The sequence below is a fragment of the Hemiscyllium ocellatum genome, chromosome 43 (genome assembly GCF_020745735.1).
Source record: "Hemiscyllium ocellatum isolate sHemOce1 chromosome 43, sHemOce1.pat.X.cur, whole genome shotgun sequence".
NCBI classification, from domain to species: Eukaryota; Metazoa; Chordata; class Chondrichthyes; order Orectolobiformes; family Hemiscylliidae; genus Hemiscyllium; species Hemiscyllium ocellatum.
The window spans coordinates 15,917,967-15,941,043 of NC_083443.1; the positions used below are offsets into that span (position 1 = coordinate 15,917,967).

Genomic DNA, 23,077 nt, shown 5'->3' on the forward strand with positions numbered 1-23,077 from the left:
AGCTTCCACCACTTCCTCTAGCAGCTCATTCCTCATATGCACCACCCTCTCCATGAAAAAAAGTCCCTTTTAAATCTTTCCCCTCTCACCTTAAACCTATGCCACCTAATTTTGGACTCCCCTACACTGGGGAAAAGACCCTGACTATTCACCCTATCCATGCCCCTCATGATTTTATAAACCTCTGTAAGGTCACCCCTCAGCCTCCAATGCTCCAGAGAAAACATCCCTAGCCTGTTTAACCTCTCTCTGTAGCTCAAACTCTCAACCCCTGGCAACAGCTTTGTAAATCTTTTCTGAATGCTTTCAAGTTTCACAACATCTTTTCTGTAGCAAGGAGACCAGAATTAAACATAGTATTCCAAAAGAGGCCTCACCAATGTCTCGCAACATGAACTCCCAAATTCTCAACTCAATGCACCATTAAAGGCAACTGCACCAAACACCTTCTTCACTCCCTCATCTACCTGTGACTCCACTTTCAAGGAACTATGAACCTGCACCCCAGGGTATCTTTGTTTGGCAACATTTCCCAGGACCTAACCATGAAGTGCTTAAGTCCCTGCCCTGATTTTCTCGACCAAAATGTAGCACCTCGTGTTTATTCAAACTGAACTCATTGTATTCATGCAACTCTTCACATTAGCTGACGTGTAGTCTGCTGTGTTGCACTGCTCTTGGTAAAGATTCAGTGAAGAGGCGACTGAATTAGATTTTGAGAACTACGTGCAAGGAACCACATGGACAAGAAAATGTAAGCGCAGCACACTGTTCCTCACGTTACAGAGACCAAGTGGAAAACTGAATGGGGGTCTTACCTTTCCTTTCTGCTGCAACGAACAGGCGACAGAAACAGCTCTCTGAGGAGGATTCTTTGCTTCGTTCAGAAGTTCGGTTTCCAGGTAGGATGCAGCACTCAGGGATAGTTCACTCTCCTGCTGGATTCCACTGGAGCTTGTACTTAATGTACTGAAGGATCTATTGAAGTAAAAACAGCCAGACGTTCTCCAATCATTCAACAACAGCATCAACTTCTATTTATATACAAAGGAACCTAGATTAGTCGAAGGACACGGGCGGGAAGTATTTCATACGGTTAGTCGAATGCCGGATAATCGAGTGCCGGATCACATGGTTAGCCAATCATCGAGCCCTTGCGATCTTGTTCAACTAATCTGAAATTTGGTTAATCGAATGCCAGATAATCGAGGTTCCTCTGTAATGCCTTTATTATAGGCTTCACAAGAAAGGAATAACAGACTTCGGCTAACCCTGTGACACATGAAAGTATACTGACTTTTTGAAACATTCTTTTAATGGCCATGGGCATCACTGGCTAGGCCATTATTTGTCATTGAGGAAGTGTTGGTGAGTTGTCACCTTGAACTACTGCAGTCCTGGGGTGTAGGGTCACCCACAGCACTGTGAGGGAGAGAGTTCAGGGTTTTGACCCAATAACAGCGAACGCAGGGCAACACTGTTCCAAGTCAAGATGGTGTACAACTGACAGGGGATATTGCAGGTGGTGTTCTTATCTATCTGTTCCCCCTTATCCTTCTGGGTGGTAGACGTCATGGGTTTAGAAGTTGCTGTCAAAGGAGCCTTGGTAAGTTGCTGCATTGCATTTTGTAGGTGGTCGAGTTTGCATGTTCTCCCTGTGTCTGCATGGGTTTCCTCTGCTTTCCTCTCACAGGCCAAAGATGTACAGGTCAGGTGAATTGGCCATGCTAAACTGCCCATAGTCTTCAGGGATGTGCAGGCTAGGTGAGTTAGCCATGGGAAATGTGGCATAATGGGGATAAAGTAGACAGTGGGTCTGGACAGAATGTTCTTCGGAGGGTACATGTGAGCTCAATGGATTGAACGGGCTGCTTCCACACTAGAGGGATTCTATTAATCTATGATTCTATGCACTGCTGCTTCGTACATTGATGATGGAGGGAGTAAATGTTAAAGTTGGTGGATGAGGTGCCAATCAAGCAGGCTACCTTTTCCTGGATGGCTTCAAGCTTCTTGAGTGTTGTGGACGTTGCACTAAGTGAGGAATATTCTATCAGTTGCCTGATTTGTGCTCTGTAGTTGGTGGACAGGCTTTGGGGAGCCAGCAGGTGAGTCACTAACTGCAGCATTCTGAGCCTCTGATCTGCTCTTGATGTCAATGTATCTGTTTGGCTGGTCCAGTTCAGTTTCTGCTCTGTTAACTCTGAGTCTCGGGATAGTGATCTCCAAGGGGAGATGATAGAATTTTTCCTTGTTGGGGATGGTCATTGCTTGGCATCTTCCTGGCATAAATGTGACTTGAAATAATATTGTTGCAACTGTTCATTCAGGTGTGAGAATTGATATTTAGAGAACGCAAATTTAATATTCTTTTTCATTCATCCAGGGGATGAGAGCATCACTAGCGTTTATTGCCCATCCCTAATTACCCAAAGGACAGTTAAGAGTCAACCACATTGGGAGTCTGGAGTCACGTGCCAGCCAGACCAGGTAAGGATGGCTTCCTTCCCTAAAGGATATTAGTGAACCAGATGGGTTTTTCCAACAATAGATTTGCGGTCATCATTAGATGATGATCTGATGATGGGATTGAAAAATCCCACTGCATTATTTGAAAGAAGAGTTTGGGACCCTTAACCTTTATTTATCCACCACTCAACACACTAAAGATAGATTATTTGATTGTTACTGCATTGTTTTTGTGAGTGCTTGCTGTGCTGTGCACAGATGAGCTGTTCAACTTCCAACAATGACTATATATCAAAATAGAATTTTGTTGGCTTTAAAATCCTAAAATTAGACTCTTAATTCCAGCCTTTTTTAAAAGTTACATTCCAATTGCACCATCTGCCATGGTGGTCCCAGAATATTATCTGGGTCTCTGGATTAATAGAGAAGGGCTCATGCCCGAAACGTCGACTCTCCTGCTCCTTGGATGCTGCCTGGCCTGCTGCGCTTTTCCAGCAATACATTTTCAGCTCTGCTCTCCAGCATCTGCAGTCCTCACTTTCTCTGGATTAATAGTCGAGCAATAACACCACTTGGCCAACCCCTTCCCATCATTGACAAAAGCACCAGAAAACAGATGAAGAAAATGTTTTTCGCACAGCAAGTCAAGATTTGCAAATAACAGCCAGAAATTCTGATGGAGCACATTCAATGGTACCCTTTAAAATTTAATTTGGCATAGATTTGTAAAGGGAAGAGGTAAAAAACAAAATGGGAGTGTGGAGAAAATCCAGGGGACTGGGACTAATGAAACAGTTCCTTCATGGACTTGCGAGATATAATTGCCTCCCTCCTATGTTGCACGATTCTCTGACTATTTTTAATCGTTCAAACTATTTTTATGTTTTCTTTGCTGTGGGCCACTTATCACAGAAATGTTCGAGACACCTTCAAACAAGACTCAGGCTGCTCCTGACAGACATCTCTCCTTGTCTACATTTTCTGTTTCTCTACAAAGTACAGTCATGCAGTCAGAGTCTGGGATTTCAGTCATTAAGTTGACTGCAGCCTCACAGGGGAAGACTTTTTTTTCAAATTTATACACAAGGGAGCACTTCAGCTCAGTCACAGAAAAAGGATCTTAATAACTAAAAAAAACAACTTTTCTTCTGCTTTTACATTTGAACACAACAAGGTAAATCACGTAATAGCTCTATCACTATACTAATTCAGAGGTCTATAGTTCATCCCTTTTTCCAAGCAATCCCTCGATCCTTAGGAACTAGGGTCTTCCTTTTTGAGAATTAGAATCCCTACAGTGTGGAAACAGGCCCTTCAGCCCAACAAGTACACATCAACCTTCCAAAGAGTAACCCACTCAGACCCATTCCCCTACCCTATATTTACCCCTGACTGATAGCCTACACTGTGTGCAATTTCCCATAGCCAATCCACCTGACCTGCACATCCCTGGATTGTGGGAGGAAACCAGAGCACCCAGACAGACACAAGAAGAATGTGCAAACTCCACACAGACAGTTGCCCGAGGCTGGAATTGAACCTGGGTCCCTGGTGCTGTGAGACAGCAATGCTAGCTACCGTGCCACCCATACTTTACTTTTATAAAATCGAGCTAATTTAACGAGACCGGAGCTTCTCAACCTCCCCACAATCTGAGCATCTGAACAAACCCGATATAACAATCTGTGAGCAAATGTAGTGAAATCAAACTGTATGCTGGCTTCGTTAAATATCCATCGATACTGCCAGATTTGCTGAGTTTTTCCAGCACTTTTTGTTTTTATGACAGATCTTCAGCATCTATAGTATTTGACTTTTGTGTTACTGACTTTGCATCTGCACATTAATAAAGACACTGATTGTGACTTGTTATGGGTGCCCTTGAACCACTGTTAGCTTTTGACGCAGTGGCATATAATATCTAAAAGCAATGATAAGTCAGCATTTTGTATTTAGTTAAGGCCACTGTTCAATTCAAGATAACAGGTTTGCACATAATTTTAATTCATGCACTTTCCAGTGGTAGATTATTAGCTACATTTTCTCAATTACTTAACAGCATTTGTGAAATTCTATTGCATTTTCAAGCCAATGAAATACTATTTTGAAATATAGTCATTATTGGAGGATGGACTGCCCATCGGTACAAAGCATACTTTCTCATTTTGCTATATTTTGGTCGAGAAAATCAGTGTGTTGAGTGAAGGATAAATATTAGTATGAATAATGGGTATAAGTTCCCAATTCTCCTTTTAAATAAGCGATGGGATTTTTCAACGTGTACCTGAGAGGGTAGAAGAAACTTCAGTTTAATGTCTTGTCTGACAAACTGCACCCCTGACAGAGCCTAGCCTGAACCCTATTGCAGGTCACCTTCACCACTCCCTTAGGAGGGCCAATCTCAATCTCTGGAGCAGAACACGAACCCACAACCTTCTGAACCTGCCCTGCCATCTGATCCACAGCTAACATCCAGATAAAATCATAGAGATCTACCCGATGTGTTAATATGAAATCTCCCAATTAAATTTAATTAGGTTTGGAGATATGCCCTTGGAAATTGATAAGCTCATGTAAATCAGGAGTCAGATCTGGCTGTTATTAACCAATGGGAGAAGTTACCCCTGTTGTGTGTGGCCCAACACCCCCCCCCACTCCCGCATTGTGCTTTCCTCTATACGATCATAAACTCCGACATGTGCATTTATTTTCAATGATGTCTTCTGAAACGGCAGTTCACAAGCAACAGTAGCTTCTCTAAGGATCATCGTTTTAAAGTCATACAGGTCTCCAGCACAGAAGAAAGGCCCTTCAGCCCATCAAACCAGTCCGGGTGAAAAACAAACACCTAAGTATTCTAATCCAATTTTCCAGCCATTGACATCGAAATATTTCTTCAATGTTATGAGAGGTTTTGTCTCTATCAACTTTATAGACTGTGAGTTCCAGATTCCCACCACTCTCTGAGTGAAAAACGAAATTCCCCCCCCAAACTTCCTGTTCCTTCTTAATTATTATGAATTATTTTGGTGAAGCTGGAGGGGGGAGGGGATTGGAGTAGTACGTTAGCATGAATGTGCAGCTATCTAAAGACCATGATTTCAGTTGCCGATGCACTCAATAGATTACACAATTTTTACCAGTTGATTCTAACAGTTGAGAACCCCACTATCTTAGTGGATGGCACGGTGGCACAGTGGTTAGCATTGCTGCCTCACAGCGCCTGAGACAGTCCAAAGATGTGCGGGTCAGGTGAATTGGCCATGCTAAATTGCTAAATAATGCTAATAATGCTAAATAAGGGGCAAATGTAGGGGTATGGGTGGGTTGCGCTTCGGCGGGTCGGTGTGGACTTGTTGAGCCGAAGGGCCTGTTTCCACACTGTAAGTAATCTAATCTAATCTTCAACAGTACCCCATGGAGGAAATACCCTTCAACAGCAAGGATAAAGAGTAACTGTGATATTTCTCATTACAGTCACTGATCAATTCAATAATTGCACCCTATTATACAATCATTTAATTTTCTGACATTTTGTCTGTGGTAATATAAATCAACAGGGAGATGGCAATGGTTAATAATCATTAATTTAATTTAATAGTGTTGATCATAAATAATCAGAGTAAAGCTTAAGTAGTTTGGAAGTGTCTCTCAGATTGTCCAATTGAATTAGTATCAGAACTTCACTGCCAAAGGTTTATTTTTAACATTAGATCGCCTGTGGCTTGCTTGCACTGAATATGGAGCTGGGCTGAATTTGAATAGCTAGTGTGATGCTAATTTTTACTATGCATTAGACTCATACATTCTCTTTCAGAGAACGGGGCCATTCATTCCATTTCCCAGCACCAGGCAATATTGGTGTGCCTAAACCCAACTCATTCTAGATATTGTTGATGTATCTTGCATGCAATTGAGTTCTTCTGAGGCAGTCCATGCCCATGTGTGGCAAAACCTGAAAAATATCCAGGCCTGGATTGATAAGTAGCAAATAACATTTGCACCATACAATTGGCAGGTAATGACCATCTCAAACAAGTGAGAGTCCAACTTTTAAAAAAATTGTTCATGGGATGCAGCCATCATTGGTTAAGCCAACAGTTATAACCCATCCCTATTGGCCCAGAGAACAGTTAAGAGTCAACCACATTGATATGGATCTAATGTCATATACAGGCCAGACCAGGTGAGGATGGTACATTTCCTTCCCTCACAGACATTTGTGAACCAGATGATTTTTTATGACAATCAACAGTTGTTTTTTAAAAAAAATCTCCAATACCCACAAAGGCCTTTCAATGACATCCTATAAAGTAGCCTCTGCACATATTCCACAAAACTTTAAATAAATCACTTCTTCCACAACCCTTCCAAACTTGTCCAAAAATATTAAGTACAAAGTGTCTTTGTGGCAAAGACAGCCCACTTGCTTGGCACCCAATCCACCACCACCACTACTGACACACAGTGGCAGCAGTGGACCATCTACAAGATGAACTCAGCAACCCATGAAGACTTATTCAACAGAATCTTCCAAACCCATGACTTCTACCATCTAGGACGACAGGGCAGCAGACACATGGGAACACCATAACAGTAAGGTGCCCTCCAAGCCACTCGCCATCTGAGAATGGAGTCATGCCTTCACTGTCACTGGGTCAAAAACCTGAAACGCCCTTCCTAACAACACTGTGTGTGGCCCAATAACCCATTAATCAGAGTTGTTCAAGAAGATGGCTGACCATCACCTTCTCAAGAAGGGGACTGTGCTAACCAGTGAGGGCCACCTCCCATGAAAGAATGAAAAGTCTTCAATAGGCATCTTAATTGTGCTTAATATAGTGCAAAGAGCATAATACTCTGGAACTGAAGTCACATAGTTGAAGTAATAGCAATGAACAATATATAGAAACTCTGAATGGAATAACCATTTTGCTTGGTCAAAATCTGCTCTTTATTCTATTTCAATATACGGAGTACAATTTGAAAAACAAATCCAATGGACCATGATTTTCTCACTGTGTTGGTTTATTGGAATGAAATAGCTGATTGATATTTTCCGAATTAAAAATGATTCCATCTTTGCATTCATTGCTGCTTAGTTCCCTACCACATCGTTAAACCTAGAAGTTGTGTCAATGTCATTTCTTGAAATTATCCTGAACCAAATCAAACCCTTCCTGCTGCAGTTTAGTCATTTGTGTTTCAAAAGGTAATTGCTAACTCTACAGTTCGTTATCGCTATACCACTATCAAATGAAATAATCTGTTTGGGAAAAATTTGCCTCACGCACATTCTCTCATTCGTCACATTTCTAATCAGTTGCTGTCACATGCACACACATAGACTGAAGCAGTTCTTATCACCTCTCTCATTCTCTCACAAATTTCCACTCCTCTCTCGATTTTTTGCCATAGTGTGTTGCTCATTGATCCTCTGAGCTTTTCTCTTGTGTTTTGGAAGCATTTTCAGGAGCAATCCGATGCAAACTTCATTGTCGTATAGAAATTATTACTCATCAAATTCCCTTGTTCTCTAACTTAATCTTGGACATGACCTCCAAATGACCTCTTAGGTTTCCTTATTCCAGAAGATCATCGTCACATTGGAGTTCCTTCTTGACTTGGACATTATTGCCTCTTGGTCAAATGGAATTACCTTCCTAGAATTATTGTCTAAGTGCAACTGTCAACAAAACCACAACAAGTTTTTGGACACAGGCCCAACATAATTTCCTCAAGTTAATGTCTCCTAAGCAATAAAGGTGGAACAAACCAAAGCAGAGATTATTGGAGAAATTCAGCAGGTTTGGCTGTGGAGGGGAAACAGAGTCACCATTTCAGCCTGAAGGAGGCAGGGAGGGGCGGAGCATTTCCGTTTAAGGAAGAAATGCAAATTAGCGCAGCTTCTCACGTCACCCAGTGAGCGTAGTATTCAGTGGAACATGAGCCTTCAAGATGTTCTTTGACCCAGGTGAGAAATTGCGCTGTTCAGCAGGCAGGGAACCTTAGGTAGGTGAACTTCTATTTTCAAAAACGCAGTTAGTATGAGTGTAAGAGAAATGGACTTTTGTTGAGTTTGAGCGAGTGAGAGTATGAGGCATACTTATCTAACCGGGGAGAGAAAAAATATCTTTACTCAGAGAGTAGTAAGGGAAGCAGCTGTGAGGGGGACGAGACTGTCACACACCTCCTTCTGGAATGTGCGTATGCAGAAGATGTCTGGAGAGGAATGCAGTGGTGTTTGTTGAGGTTCATCCCGAGCAGCGCCGTGACATGGGACTCAGTGCACTACGTCCTGTTTCCCCAGGACGCACACCAAACATCAACTGTGCCTGGAGGTTCATCAACTCGGTGAAGGACGCTCTCTGGGCAGTCCGAAGCCTGTTGATCTTCCAGCTGAAGGAGTTGACCGCAACTGAGTGTTGCAGACTGGCACATTCCAAAGTCCAGGACTACGTGTTGAGGGACGCGCTGAAACTTGGGGCAGCTGCCGCCAAGGTGCGGTGGGGAAAGACCACCGTGTAACATATGCCTGCCTAAGAAGAACAGGGGGCCCATGCAACATTTGGGCTTGGCTGGCACCTCAGCTAAATATATGGATATATGATTGATAAACATACAGACCTGTGTATATGAATGATAACTTCTGATCTCTGTATGTAAATGTTTATGTATGTATGGCATGACCAACTGTACAGACCATCAAATTATTTTATGAATAAAGTATATTTTTGAAATAAAAAAGACAGTAGTAAGGGTATGGAATGCTTTGCCTGCAACAGTAGTAGATTTGCCAACTTTAAGTACATTTAGATCGTCATTGGACAAGCATATGGACGTACGTGGAATAGTGTAGGTTAGATGGGCTTCAGATTGGTATGACAGGTTGGCACAATGTTCTATGTTAAGTTTCAGAACATCTTTCCAATAAGAAGGAGACCAGAATTGCACGCAATGACCCTATTTCAAAAATGACTCAAAACATTAACTTTGCTTTCATAGGGCTGTTCAAAGAATCCCTACAGGGTGGAAGCAAGCCATTTGGCCCATTGAGTCCACATGTACCCTCTGAAAAGAATCCCACTCAGACCTACCCTATCCCTGTAACCCTGCATTCCCGTGGCCAATCCACCTATCCTGCATATCTCTGGACACTATGGACAATGTAGCTTGGATAATCCACCTAACCTGCACATCTTTGGACTGTGGGAGGAAACCAGAGCATCCGGAGGAAACCCACGCAGACATTGTTGCTCTGTTGCCCAATGCTGGAATCAAAACCAGATGCTCAGCGCTGTAAGGCAGCAGTGCTAACCACTTTCTCTCCACAGAAGCCGGCAGATCTGCTGAGCTTCTCCAGCAATTCCTGTTTTTTATTTGTTGCAGATCTCCAGCATCTGCAGTTCTTAGTTTCATGATGGTAAACGTGGTCTTGATATTCCCAAGAACAAAACCTGTAAGAAGTGCAATTGTTTCTGTGATCTAAATGTTTCTCAGATCCAAGTTTGGTATCTTTTATGAATTAATTCTAGAATGGTGTCATCTCCTTTCTTACAATATCAGTCTGGCTGGAATTCTCCAAGTTGAATGTCCTCGCCAACTTTGAGGGCATTTAAATGGTCATTGGATAAACATATGGATTAAAATGGAATAGTGTAGATTAGATGGGCTCCAGTTTGGTTTCACAGGTAGGTGCAACATCAAGGGTCAAAGGTCCTGTACTACACTGTAATGTTCTACATTCTATGTTTTACCACACAGATTTCCTAATTTATAAACAAATGCCTTGAACCACTTGCAGACAGACAGTATTGCTCACTAGCAAAGATCACTTGTCATCTGATTAAGAAATTGGACTTGAAAAGTTTGCTGTGAACCAAAAGCGTTCTGTAAACATCACAATAACTGTATATTGAAAAACATTTCCTTGTGCACATTCTGGATACTCCTCTTTTCTCTTCCTCTGTCAAGTGACGTGAGGCAGATAAAACATATCACTTGTTAGATTTTCCTGTCACAGGATGCCACCTTGCCAGCAGAGACTGCAGCATTAGGGGGCATCACTCTGTATCAAACATGGCTGACCATGAGACTCTTTCCCTTCTTTACCTCCTGCCATAAGGTATGATAGAATACAGGTTGATGATTGACACACCGTCCATTGCCACCAAGCTCTGGAATGGGACTTGACCCTACAACGTCTGGCAGGGATGTGCGGTCTGCCAAACAGAATTGTGGGTCAATCTGTAGCAGGTGGACTGCAGTGATGCAAGAAGTTAACTCACCACCATCTTCTCCAGGGCAACTAGGGATGGGTAATAAAAAATGATGGCCTAGCCAGCAATGTCCAGATTCCACAAATGAATTTTTTAAAAAATTGAACCATACGTTCTCTGAATAGCATATATTATGACGACTAAATGCTGAAACCTAATTATTTTTGATGTCTGTATGATTATACAGGACATTCCCTGTAAAACGCCAAATTGTTTTCTGTGGTTTCAATTACCCTCAGTTTCCTGTGGACTGAACATATTATAGGGAACAGAATGGCTGTGGCGCAGAAAGAGGCCATTCAACCCATCAAGGTCTACACTGGCTCTCTTACTTACAGCCAATTTCCTCCTGTACTCCTGCACGTAATTTCTTTCCAAGTGACCACCCAATAACCTCTTGCATACTTCAACCTGTCTCCAACACAGGCAGCGCATTCCATCCCCCAACTACTCACCGACTATAAAAGGTATTTCTCAGATCATCTTTGCTTCATTTGCACATCATTTTAAATCTGTGCCCTCTCACTGTTTCTTCTTTTACAGTTTCTCTCTATCTATTCTGCCTAGCCCGCTCATGAATTCAAAACCTATCAGGCCTATATCGTATTTTTGCAGCAACTTCCCGCTCACTCCTTTTCACAAAGACCAAGTTGTCAGCCTTCTTATCTCCAAACGGGACCGATTTTAACCTTGCAGCTCCACTCTACATTCCCCTCCCTAACTGCATTGTGGGTCTATATACAGCTCCGGAGTGAGACCTAATCCCAAAACATCTGGCAGAGATGCTAACGCTCCCAAACGGCATTGTGGGTCAACCCAGGGCTGGTGGACTGTGGCAGTTCAAGAAGGCACTCACCACCATCTTCTCAAAGGGGACGGGCAAGCCCAACTATTGACACCCATGTCCCATAAGTGAAAAAGAAACACTTGAGTCTCAATCCATGTTAGCCAGACCTGTTTTTAAACCATCTTTTCCATTAGCAGCCAATCCCCTTTCCATGTTTGGCCCCATTACCGATTGGTTTTATCCAGAGTTTTGGACTGGGCTTATGGTGGCTTATTCAAGGCCCAAACCTCTGCACAGGGACCAAAGAGGCCTCCTACAGAAACCGAGTAACACTGCATAACCTGTAACAAACTTCTTTTTAAATATCGCTGAACTGAAGTGGAAGACCTAGAGCAGATTCCTTTTCCAGTTAAGCATAAAAGGAGAGGTTCACATTAAAGTAAATGCCATGTTCAACATTTTCTGTGTCTGATTGGTTGAGTCTGTTTACTATTGATTGTCACTGTGTTTGGTTAATCAAGCCTGGTTGTGTACTCAGAGAATAGAAAATAAAGCTGTCGATCTAAAGCATGGAGTCAACGTGTTAAAAGCACCGTAAACCAAATTCATTGCTCACAAAGAAACTAATATCTGGATGATACAGATCCACATTATAAAAATACAACAGTAAGCAAAGAGATTGACTGGGAGTTAAAGGTTTGAAGAGCCACTGTGTAAGTCTGCATTATAATGAAGTACAGTAGCCGCTCCCCCTACACCCCCTCCGCCCCCCTCCCATACCTGTATGTTGGTTAAGGGCAACAGTTTTTAAAAGAGAGGTGACACCTTGATAATAGTTTTCTGTCACATTTTGCTGTAGCATTCTTCCCATTTAATCAACTCAAGCTGAATACTATTCTTTCTTCCACCATTTTCTTTCCCATTTATCAACCTATGTCACCCTAGCCCATAAAAGCATTAGCTTCAGTTCAAACCCTGACTCTCTGGCCTTCCATTTGTAATTTGTATACAGTTTTGGTGAGGTAATACTTGGAGAACAGTGTACAGTACTGGTCTCTTTACCCAAGGAATGTTATACTTTCCTTAAAATGCTCTCACAGTTCATGAGATTGATTGCAAGGATGAGGGGATGGTCCTTTAAGGAGAGATTGAGTAAATTGGACCAATATTCCCTTGAGTTTAGAAGAATGAAGGATGGTAACATTGCAAGGAATAAAATGTTTAATGTGTTTGACAGATAGATCTATCAAGATGTTTCCCTGGCTTTACAGTCTAGGACACAGAGTCACAGGGTGTTAGTCATTCAGGATGAAAATAAGGAGAAATTTCCTAACTCAAAAGACTGTGAGGAAATTTCTTGTGCAGGTGGCAAGAGATACACAATTATTGATCAAATTCAATCCAGACTGATAGAATTATGGGCATTAAGACAACAAGGAATTCCAGGATTGTTTAGGAAGCTTTGTTTGAGCTGGAAAAGAGCTAATGAAAGGTGAAGCAGGCTCGTGGAGACCAATAGCCTACTTCTGCTCATATTTCTGATGGTCAAAGCTAACTCCTGACACTTTCTGTTACATACGATAAAATGCTTGTAAGTAATATCTGCACACACTTTTAATAATAAAATTGCAACTTTTCCATCTTTAGACTTTCAATTTTGAATCACTTCCAATAATTGATCCATGTTCGGATAAAATATCAGATCAGTTAACATAAAGATTGACGCGCTTGAGGCTCTTATTTGGGGTTTCTCATGTTTCTCAACACTTGTTCTTTGCTGCTTAGAAATACTGCTAATCTGCGATCAAATGCTGGGTTTAATTCTGAAATTTCTGGAAAAGCTCAACAGGTCTGGTAGCATTTGTGGAGAGAAATCAGAGTTAATGTTTCAAGGTCAAGTCACCCTTCGCAATTTTTTTTTAACTGGATTTAGTTCTTCCTGTTACATTATTTTCTAAAAACAATAGCTCACCACCAACTTTTGAAGGGTTATTTGGGACGGGCAATCAAGGCTGGAAAACGTTCCGAAACATTTTTTTTTAAATTAGATTATTATGCTGTTTAATATATGCTGATATGATTTCATACATGTGCCTAATTATTACATTTATTTCTGGAATTATTATGACACATGTTCTAACGTTTCAAATGCACATATGCCTTACACACCACATTTTTATGCGATATGAACATGATGCTGTATGTCTGCTTGTTATCTAAATAACAGAAGGTACCACCAGTTCCTCAGGACTACAAGTGATGACAATAAATGCCAGACCTACCAGTGACACAGCCTGAGAATACATTTTTGTACAGATGAATAAGGAGGCTGTTGAATCTAAGTATCTGCAAAGATTGAACAGCCCATATTTGTTGATAGAGCTGCAGGATGTTATGTGGGCACTGATTGATTCATACAACAGCTCAGCTTATCTTCTCATTTCTCTTCTCAGTGTGAGTGAGGGGCTCGGTGTCAACCTTAGGTGCATTTACAAAGCACCTTTAATGAAGTGAAATGTGTCATGGTGCTAAATGGGCTGTTGGCACTGCATCATATGAGGAGGTATCAGGCCAAAACTTTGTCAAAGGGGGATGTTTACCCTTCTAGGATCCCTACAGTGTAGAAGCAGGCCATTCAGCCCATCAAGTTCATGCCAACCCTTCAAAGGGCATCCGACCCAGCCCCATTCCTATTCCCATTGGTAACTTGCCTAGCCTGCAAATTATGGGCAATTTAGCACAGTCAATCTACCTAACCTACACATCTTTGGAATATGTGAGGAAACCAGAGCATTAAGAGGAAACCCATGAAAACACAGGGAGAATGTGCAAACTCCACACAGACAGTTGCCGGAGGATGGAATTGAACCCAAGTCCCTGGCACTATGAGGCAGCCGTGCTAACCACTAAGCCACTGTATCAGCCACTAGTTCCATGACTCATCTTGAATTGAGAGACAGCATGAGAAGCAGAAAGGAGAAGGGTGGAAATCCAGAACTTAGGACCCATGCAGCTGAATGCACAGTCACTAATTCCGAGCTAACGTCAGGGACGGACGATAGGCTAAACATTTGCAGCAACGCAAAGTCTTTAGAGGACTTTAAGGTTGGATGGAGATGGGGAGGGGTGAGGTCATGGGAGGATTCAAAATCAAGCATGTGAGTTTATAAATCTTGGAATTTTCAACTGCTAAGGAACAATGCTCTCAGAAAATCTACCAACATTTTTGACACTTTTTTTAAAACTGGAGGACAGCACAGTCCTGTTTCCCGATATTGGAATTAAGATTCAACCAAATAGATATATCTGATAATCAAAAGCTGTTGTAAATTCATTAGTAACTGACTGTATCCAATGCAGACAGAAATCAAATGATTAAAATTAACGTGACAATCAATTTGAAGGAGAATGAAAATTAACACTATGGGAGGAGGTTCTTCCAACTTAGCTCTGATGCAAACAGTTTTTTCATCAAAAATGCAGAGCTATTCTTAAAAGAGAATGAAATGGTCGTTCGTTGGCAGAGTTACCTGTCTGTTGGGGCTTGACAGTGACTTGCCAGGGAATTCCTGTTTTCTGCACGCCAATCCTTCTGCTGATGCCAGCTCCCTAAAAACACAAATCCAATTATTTGCAAAGCCACATCACTCTGTCATGACAAGAAATGGGACATGTGGTTTCTCCACCATCAGACAGCGCACTTAATTCCACGCAAGGCAATTTGAAAAATAATAGAAGTCACAATGCTCTTGGAAAAGAGTTGGCTTCCATTCCTCTTGTGTTGACAAAAATCCTGTTCCTTTTCCAGATTCATTACTGTGCATGGGGGTGGGTCACTGTACCTTCCAAGGGTCTTGTATCTGAATGTAAAGTGCTAGTGGCGAAGTCCTCATCCAGTTGAGCTATGCAGTCACAAAAGTAAAACTAAAAATAGCAACCTGTTCAGCTTGGAGGATAATGCTGTTAATCTCCCTTCATTAGTCAGCAGGAGAGAGGCTAATCATTTTAAGGCTATGCCTTGTTGCTTCTTATCATCGGCTGCATCAACACAGAGGTAACAGACATCTGGAACTGTGTTGGAGGCTGTAATACACTTGAGAATTTACGTGATGTCACAGGACCATGATAGTAAAACACCATCAGTTTATCCATGTTCCCCCTGTCAGCCTTTGAACAAACTGCCAGAGCCTGGGAGGTTGAGAGGAAACTTTATTGAACTTTATAAAATAATGAGGGGTTGTCTTTTCCCTAGGATGGGGGATTTCAAGTCTTGGGGGCACGTTTTTAATGTGAGAGGAGAAAGATTTTAAAAAGTCATGAGGGGCAAATATTTGACACAGAAGGTGGTTTGGGTGTGGAATGAACTTCCTGAGGAAGTGGTGGATATGGGTACATTTACAACGTTTAAAAGACATTTGGCTAAATACATGAATAGAAAAGGTTTGGAGGGATATGCGCGAGAAGGTGGGACTACTTTAGCTTGGGTGTATGGTTGGCATGGACTGGTTGGACCAAAGGGTATGTTTCCTTGCTGTATGACCCTATTATTCGGAGACATAGCTCACAGGTTGAGTTGCCACAGTTACTTTCAATGGTTGACAAATACTGTGAGGAGAGAAAATATTGGAACAGAATTAGGCCATTTGGCCCATTGAGACTGTTCTGCCATTCGATAATGACTATTATATTTCTCAACCCTATTCTCCAGCCTTCTCCCCATATCCCTTGATCCCCTTACCAATCAAGAAAATCATCTATCTCTGTCTTAAGTGCATGCAATGACTTCCACAGGTGCGTCACCCTCTGGCTGAATAAATTCCTCCTCATCTCAATTCTAACGGGTCATCCTTTCACTCTAAGTCTGTGTTCTCAGGTTGTAGCCTCTACTACAAGTGGAAACATCTTCTTTGTGCTCAGTCTATCAAGGTCTCTCATCATTCTGTAAGTTTCAATCAGATCCCCCCAACCCCATCCTTCTGAACTCCATTGAGTAGAGACCCAGAGTCCTCAGTTGCTCCTCATATGACAAACCCTTCATCTCTGGGATCATTCTTGTGAATCTCTCTGGAATCCCTCTGTAGGAGGAGGCTTGAACAATGATATCATCAAATCAGACTATTACGGGTTAATCATTCAGGGTTAATTGTACATGACAAGGAGCGATTGAAATAAAGTGGAAATGTACGAGAAAACAGGCCCCGTGTGAAACCAGCCTACTTTGACTGAAATGTACAAACTTGTCAGTGGGCACTCTCTTAATGAGCCGTCACATGGGGCCATGTGAACATGTTGTTTCAACACAAGGGAATTCTGGAAAAGTACCTGAAAGTACCACAGAATGATGCTACAGCGTGTCATCTTAGATTCAGAAACGTATTAATATGGGGGACATCACTGTGACCAGGATTGCGAATGCGGCCAGGAACCCAAGTTCTCTAGACCAGCTGTGCTAAAACAGGTTCCCCAACCAGCAGCAGGTGGTGACAATTGTTGGTGAAAAGGTCGAAAATGAATTTCAGCACTCATTAGTTTGCATGTGTTTCTAATACTCCTAAGTAGATTCCTGCTTAATATATATTTCCTGTCATATATATTCATGTATTTACTGCTTAATGTACATATGTATATTTATCTCAATATATCAATTTACCTGTTAATATACTCAGCACTGTGATAGATAGATAGATGGATATAAAACCATCAATAAAGCTGTTAATTAGTATCACTTAATTTATAGAGTATCTTGTTCCATCCCACCAAACTCACTATCAAACTGTAACACCAGCACATCCGTCCTTATATACGGGGCTCAAAACTGCTCACAATATTCCAAATGCGGTCTGGCCAGAGCCTTATAGAGGCTCCGCAGTACATTCGTGCTCTTGTATTCTAGCCCTCTTGAAATGAATAATACCCTTGCATTTGTCTTCCTACTTTCAACTGAACCTACATGTAAAGATTAAGACTGTCCTGAACTAAAACCCCTAAGTCCATTTGTGTTTCACATTTCTGAAGTCTTTCCCTGCTTAGAAAATAGCCTCTATTCTTTCTACTGAACCGCACTTCCCCAGTTGTATTCCATCTGTCACGTCTTTGCCCACTCTAGTAGACTGTCCAAGTCTTTCTACGGTTTTCCTCCTTCCTCAACACTACATGTTCCTCCACGTAACTTTGCGTCATGTGCAAGCTGAGCAACAATAATATGACCTGAGTGTTTCAATGGGACATTTCACTCTTTGTGTTGTTGATAACTATTGTGCATATTTGGGCCAAAGAGATGCAGATGGAGTTTAATCTAGAAAAACATGAGATGCTGTATTTTGGGAGAGCAAACCAGGGCAGGACTTATCATAGAATAGATTTCAGAAAACCCCTACAGTGTGGAAACAAGCCCTTCGGCCCAACAAGTCCACACTGATGCTCCGAAGAGTAACCCACCAAGACCCATTCCCCTACCCTATATTTACCCCAACAAATGCAAATAACCTACACATCCCTGAACACTATGGGCAATTTCCCATGGCCAATTCACCTGACCTGCACATCTTTGGATTGTGGGAGGAAACCAGAGCACTTGGAGGAAACCCACACAGACCCAGGAAGAATGTACAAACTCCACACAGGCAGTCACCCAAGGTTGGAATTGAACCTGAGTACCTAGAGTTGTGAGGCAGAAGTGCTCACCACAGAGCCGCCAACTTATACACTTAATGGTAAGGTCCTGGGGAGTGTTGCTGACTAAAGGGACCTTGGAGTACAGGTACATAATTCCTTGAAAGTGGAGTCGCAGGTAGACAGGGAAGTGAAAAAGACATTTGGTATGCTTGCCTTTATTGGTCACAGTGTTGACTATAGGAATTGGGAAGTTATGTTACAGCTGTACAGGGCATTGGTTAGGCCACTTTTGGATAACTATGTTCAATTCTGGTCTCCTTGCTATAGGAATGATGTTGTTAAAGGGTTCAGAAAATATTTAAAAGGATGTTGTCAGGCTTGGATGGTTTGGGCTATAGGGAGAGGCTGAATAATCTGGGGCTATTTTCTCTGCACAGTTGGGGGCTGAGAAGTGACCTTATAGAGATTTATAAAATCTTATGGGAGTCCAGAATTACAGGGCATAGGTTTAAGGTGAGAGAGGCAAGATTTAAAAGGGACCTAAGGGGCAACTTTTTCATGCAGAGGGTGGTGCGTGCTTGGAACAAGCCTGCCGGAGGAAGTGATGAGGCTGGTACAGTTACAACATTTAAAAGGCATCTGGATGGGTATATAAACAGGAAGGGTTTAGAGGGATATGGGCCAAGTGCTGGTAAATGAGACTAGATCAGTTTAGGATATCTGGTCAACATGAGCGAGTTAGACCAGAGGGTCTGTTTCTGTGACTCTCTATATGAATATTTTATTTATAACTGTAGCTACTTGATAAATGCATGTTTATTATTTGAGAGGTAGTAAGGCAAGGAGCCATAGTCCACATAGGCATCTCCTTCCATTAAAGGAGATGGTGGGTTACTCATTACCACAGATAACCCTCACAATCATGGGGCAAGATGAGCAGGCAGAGGTAGTATAGGGATTGCACTGACACTGTTTGTTCTGCACCATACTCTCGCCACGTGGCCAACTGAACCAACCAAACCACACACCACCTCCCACCGCCTCCCCCCGCACCATGTGAGAATCAGATGAACTATAAAGAGCCATCCATCATTTAAATGGGAAAACCACCAAATGCAATGGCATTTTTGTCATTTCTTTACCTTTTTACAAGCAAACCAACAAAAACATTCCCAAATAATTTGTTCGCAAAAAATAGAGTCCTTTGAATGATAACAACAATGAATTGTATCTTTTATAGCACCTTTAACATAAGTAAAGATCCAAAGGTGCTGCATTGGATACAATCAGACAAACACTGCCATTGAGGTAAAGGGCATACTAGAAGTGGCCATGAAATTGGTCATTAAAAAGAGAGGTTTTAAGCAGCGTTTTGAAATAAAAAATAGAGGTGGTGAATTTGAGGAAGGGCTTTCCAAAGGTTGAAGTCATGGTCACCAATAGCAGGACAACAGGGATGGACAGGTTTCCAGTATTGGTGGAACAGAAAACAGGTGACAGTGCTGTAGGATGTTACAGGGGGAGTGAGACAAAGACATGATTTAACACAAAGCAAAGAACTTTAAACTTGAGCATGCACTAATCTGGAAAGCAATGTAACTCAGTGGACTCAAGGCAGTTTGATTACCAGCGAGTGAGACACTGAATGTGACAGTGTGAATAATGAATTAGTGTGGGTCATTCCTCCAGAGAAGTGATTACAGTTCAGGGGCAGATGGTGGAGGAGGAGAACAGGGAGTTTAAAACAATACAGGACATTATTTAAACTGGGCACAACTCACTGCAGCATCCAGGAACTATGAACAGCAGAAGAAAATTACCTGTATGGCATATTCAAGAAGAATGGGTACCTGATAAACACAGTCCACCAATTCCTAAACAACAAACCCAAACAAATAGACACAATATGCCCAGAGACTCTAGCCACATAACCATAAATCAAAGACATCTTGGAGATGACTACCAGACTACTCTGACCTCTTGGCATCATGGTAGCCCACAAACCTACCAACACACTAAAACAGCAGCTGATGGACCTGAAGGACCTTGTACAAGCAACCAACAAAATGAATGTCATTCACAAAATACCTGCAAGGACTGTAACAAACACTACATTGGACAGGCAGGCAGAAAACTAGCCACCAGGATACACGAACACCAACTAGCAACCAAAAGACATGACCCACCCTCACTAGTATCCTTACATACAGACAAGGAAGGACACCACTTCAGCTGGGACAACACATCCATCTAGGCCAAGCTGATCAGAGACACTCGCGGGAATTCCTAGAGCCCTGGCATTCAAACCAAAACTCCATCAATAAATGTTGATTTGAACCCCATTTACCAACCTCTCAGAAAATGAACTGGAAATGACATCACCCACCTTAAGAGATCAAGGCACATAAATAGAAAGGGGGCAGAACACCAGTGTTTCACCAGAGGCTCACTGATGATGTTACCCAGCATGATGACAAAACATCTAAAAATGCCAGTTCAGTGAGCAAACTTACAACCTGAACCTCAACCTGAGCTACAAATCTTCTCAAAAATCACAAAGCACACAAAGCAAGAACTTTAAACTTGAGCATGCAGTAATCTGGGAAGCAATGTAACTCAGTGGACTCAAGGCAGTTTGATCACAACTGTGGGCAAACTAGTGAGTGAGACAACCACCTCCAAACACTGAGTCATCAGAAAATATACAATAAATTTCAAAAATACCTGTGTGTCACTTCACATTAACTAAGCCGCAAAAAGAAACACACTTGCATTTATGTAGCATCATTCGGGATGATCGAAAGTTCTTCACAGGCAATGAGGTATGTTTGAATTGTAATCATTGTTGTAACACAGCAAGATCACGAAACAACTCTAATAAAATTAGGACCTGAATACTGACCCCTTGTTCCATGCAGAAAGAACAATAAAATGTCACTAACAATTAATGGAAATCAGTGCTTCTAGTCACTTAATCTCTGTCTGAGCTTTGGAGTGCTGAATTGATTGGCCTTTACAAATCTTAATTTCAGTACTCTGACTAAAATGAAGAGATCTATGGACGTCACCCTTTGCTACTGTTACATTGCCACTTTCACATTGGATCATGATCTTAAGCAACTCTTGCACCTTGTCAAAACACCCGGTCCCCAGGGTGTCAGGGAGAATGTTTGTGCTCCTTTTAAACCATCTGTTCACAACATTCAGTCAGTCACCTTCCGATACAGTCATGGCTCACAACCGACAGAATTACATCTCGAAACAGTTTCACTGTGCTGCCTGTGAATTTCAGATTTACCTCTCACAGCGCTGTGCTGTGTGCATTCAGGGTAACCTTGTTCTCATTTTAACCCTTCCCCACCTCTGACCTAATGACTGGGAATGCTGTAGAACCTGGGGATAAAGCAGAAAACATTTACTACCTGGTTCCGATCTGGCTACGTCAAGTCAGGTCACTGACAAGGTTTCTTCCAAGGCAAGTGGTTCACAACCAATAATCATGGCACAATTAACATGACAATGTAGAAAAAAAGATCCCCTTGCCAATCACAATCTTGGCTTTGACTTGAAACAGCTTGCATTTATATAACATCTTTCGCACCCAAACATCACGGCACAATTAGAGTCAAAGAATCAGAGAGCTGTACAGCATGGAATCAGACGCTTGGGTCCAACTCGTCCATGTCGACCAGATTTCCTAACTTAATCTAGTCCCATTTGCCAGCACTTGGCCCATATCCCTCCAAACCCTTCCTGTTCATATAACCATCCAGTTGCCTTTAAAATGTTGTAATTGTACCAGCCTCTGGCAGCTCATTACGCATGCACCACCCTCTTAGTGAAAAAAGTTGCCCCTTAGGTCTCTATAATCAAATGACAATGTAGAGAAAGGGGGACATATTGACAATGGAGGAGGCGCATAAAGGATTTGTTGGACTGATACCAAACCTGAGAGACTGTAGCTATCAAGAAAGATTGAACAGACGGGGGAGGAGGGGGGGGTCCTTTCTTAAAAAGGAGACAAGTTCCGAGGGCTGTCCTATTGAGGTCTTCAATACTACGACAGAGTTGACTGGCTAAACATAGGGACATAGACATTTCTGCGGCCATAAATAGAATGTAGTTGCGATTACACTAGCACCAGACCATTCAGAAGAAACTTCTTCAGAGAGTAGTTAGAATGCAGAACTTCAATGTGGAGTGGCTGACAGCATAAATTCAAGGGAAGTCTTTAAAAAGGCCCAGGGGAGAAAGGTATAGAAGGACATGCTGGCAGAGTTAAATGGAGAGAGAGTGGGAGGAAGGCTCATGTGAAGCATAAACACCAGCATGGATCTGTTGGGCTGAATGGCCTGGTTCTGTGCTGTAAATACTTTGTAATGGTCTGTAGTGCTTTGACTCTTGAAGACTCCTGCTGACCAGAATCGAGAGATACTAATTAGATAAGATGAGCATTAAAATCTCCTTTAAGACCTTCTTGTCAGTCTGAGGGAGTGAGAGGTAGCTGACTATTAAATGTTAAAATCAGCGCAGTCCTCAAATCCATTCAGGCTTTCTACTCCCACAACCCAGTTACGATCAAGAGGAACTCTATAAAACAATTGACCGAAACACCGGGTACAGAATGCATACAGCACAGAGTTGAAGCTGAAATTCACAGGCAGCACAGTGAAACGGTTTCAAGCTGTAATTCTGTCGGTTGTGAGCCATTACTGTATCAGAAGACGACTGACTGAATGTTGTGAACAGATGGTTTAAAATCAGCACAAGCAGTTTGTTCATTCTCCCTGACACCCTGGGGACCGGGTGTTTTTGACAAGGTGCAGAGTTGCTTAAGATCATGATCCAATGTGAAATTGGCAGTGTAACAGTAGCAAAGGGTGAAGTCCATAGATCTCTTCATTTTAGTCACTGAAATTAAGATTTG

At 42.0% G+C, this 23,077-nt stretch overlaps 1 protein-coding gene across 1 annotated transcript in view; it reads right to left on the reverse strand.

Annotated features, from left to right (window-relative positions):
* The window catches only part of ptpn20 (protein tyrosine phosphatase non-receptor type 20), a 254,022-nt gene extending 251,328 nt beyond the window's left edge, over nt 1-2,694 (reverse strand). Inside the window, exons 1-2 of the mRNA XM_060854122.1 lie at nt 2,690-2,694; nt 2,183-2,223 (exon numbers count right to left, since the gene is read on the reverse strand). Coding sequence (XP_060710105.1) covers nt 2,183-2,223; nt 2,690-2,694 — 46 coding nt within the window. The remainder of the gene's footprint in view (nt 1-2,182; nt 2,224-2,689) is intronic.
* Nucleotides 2,695-23,077: the final 20,383 nt, after the last annotated feature.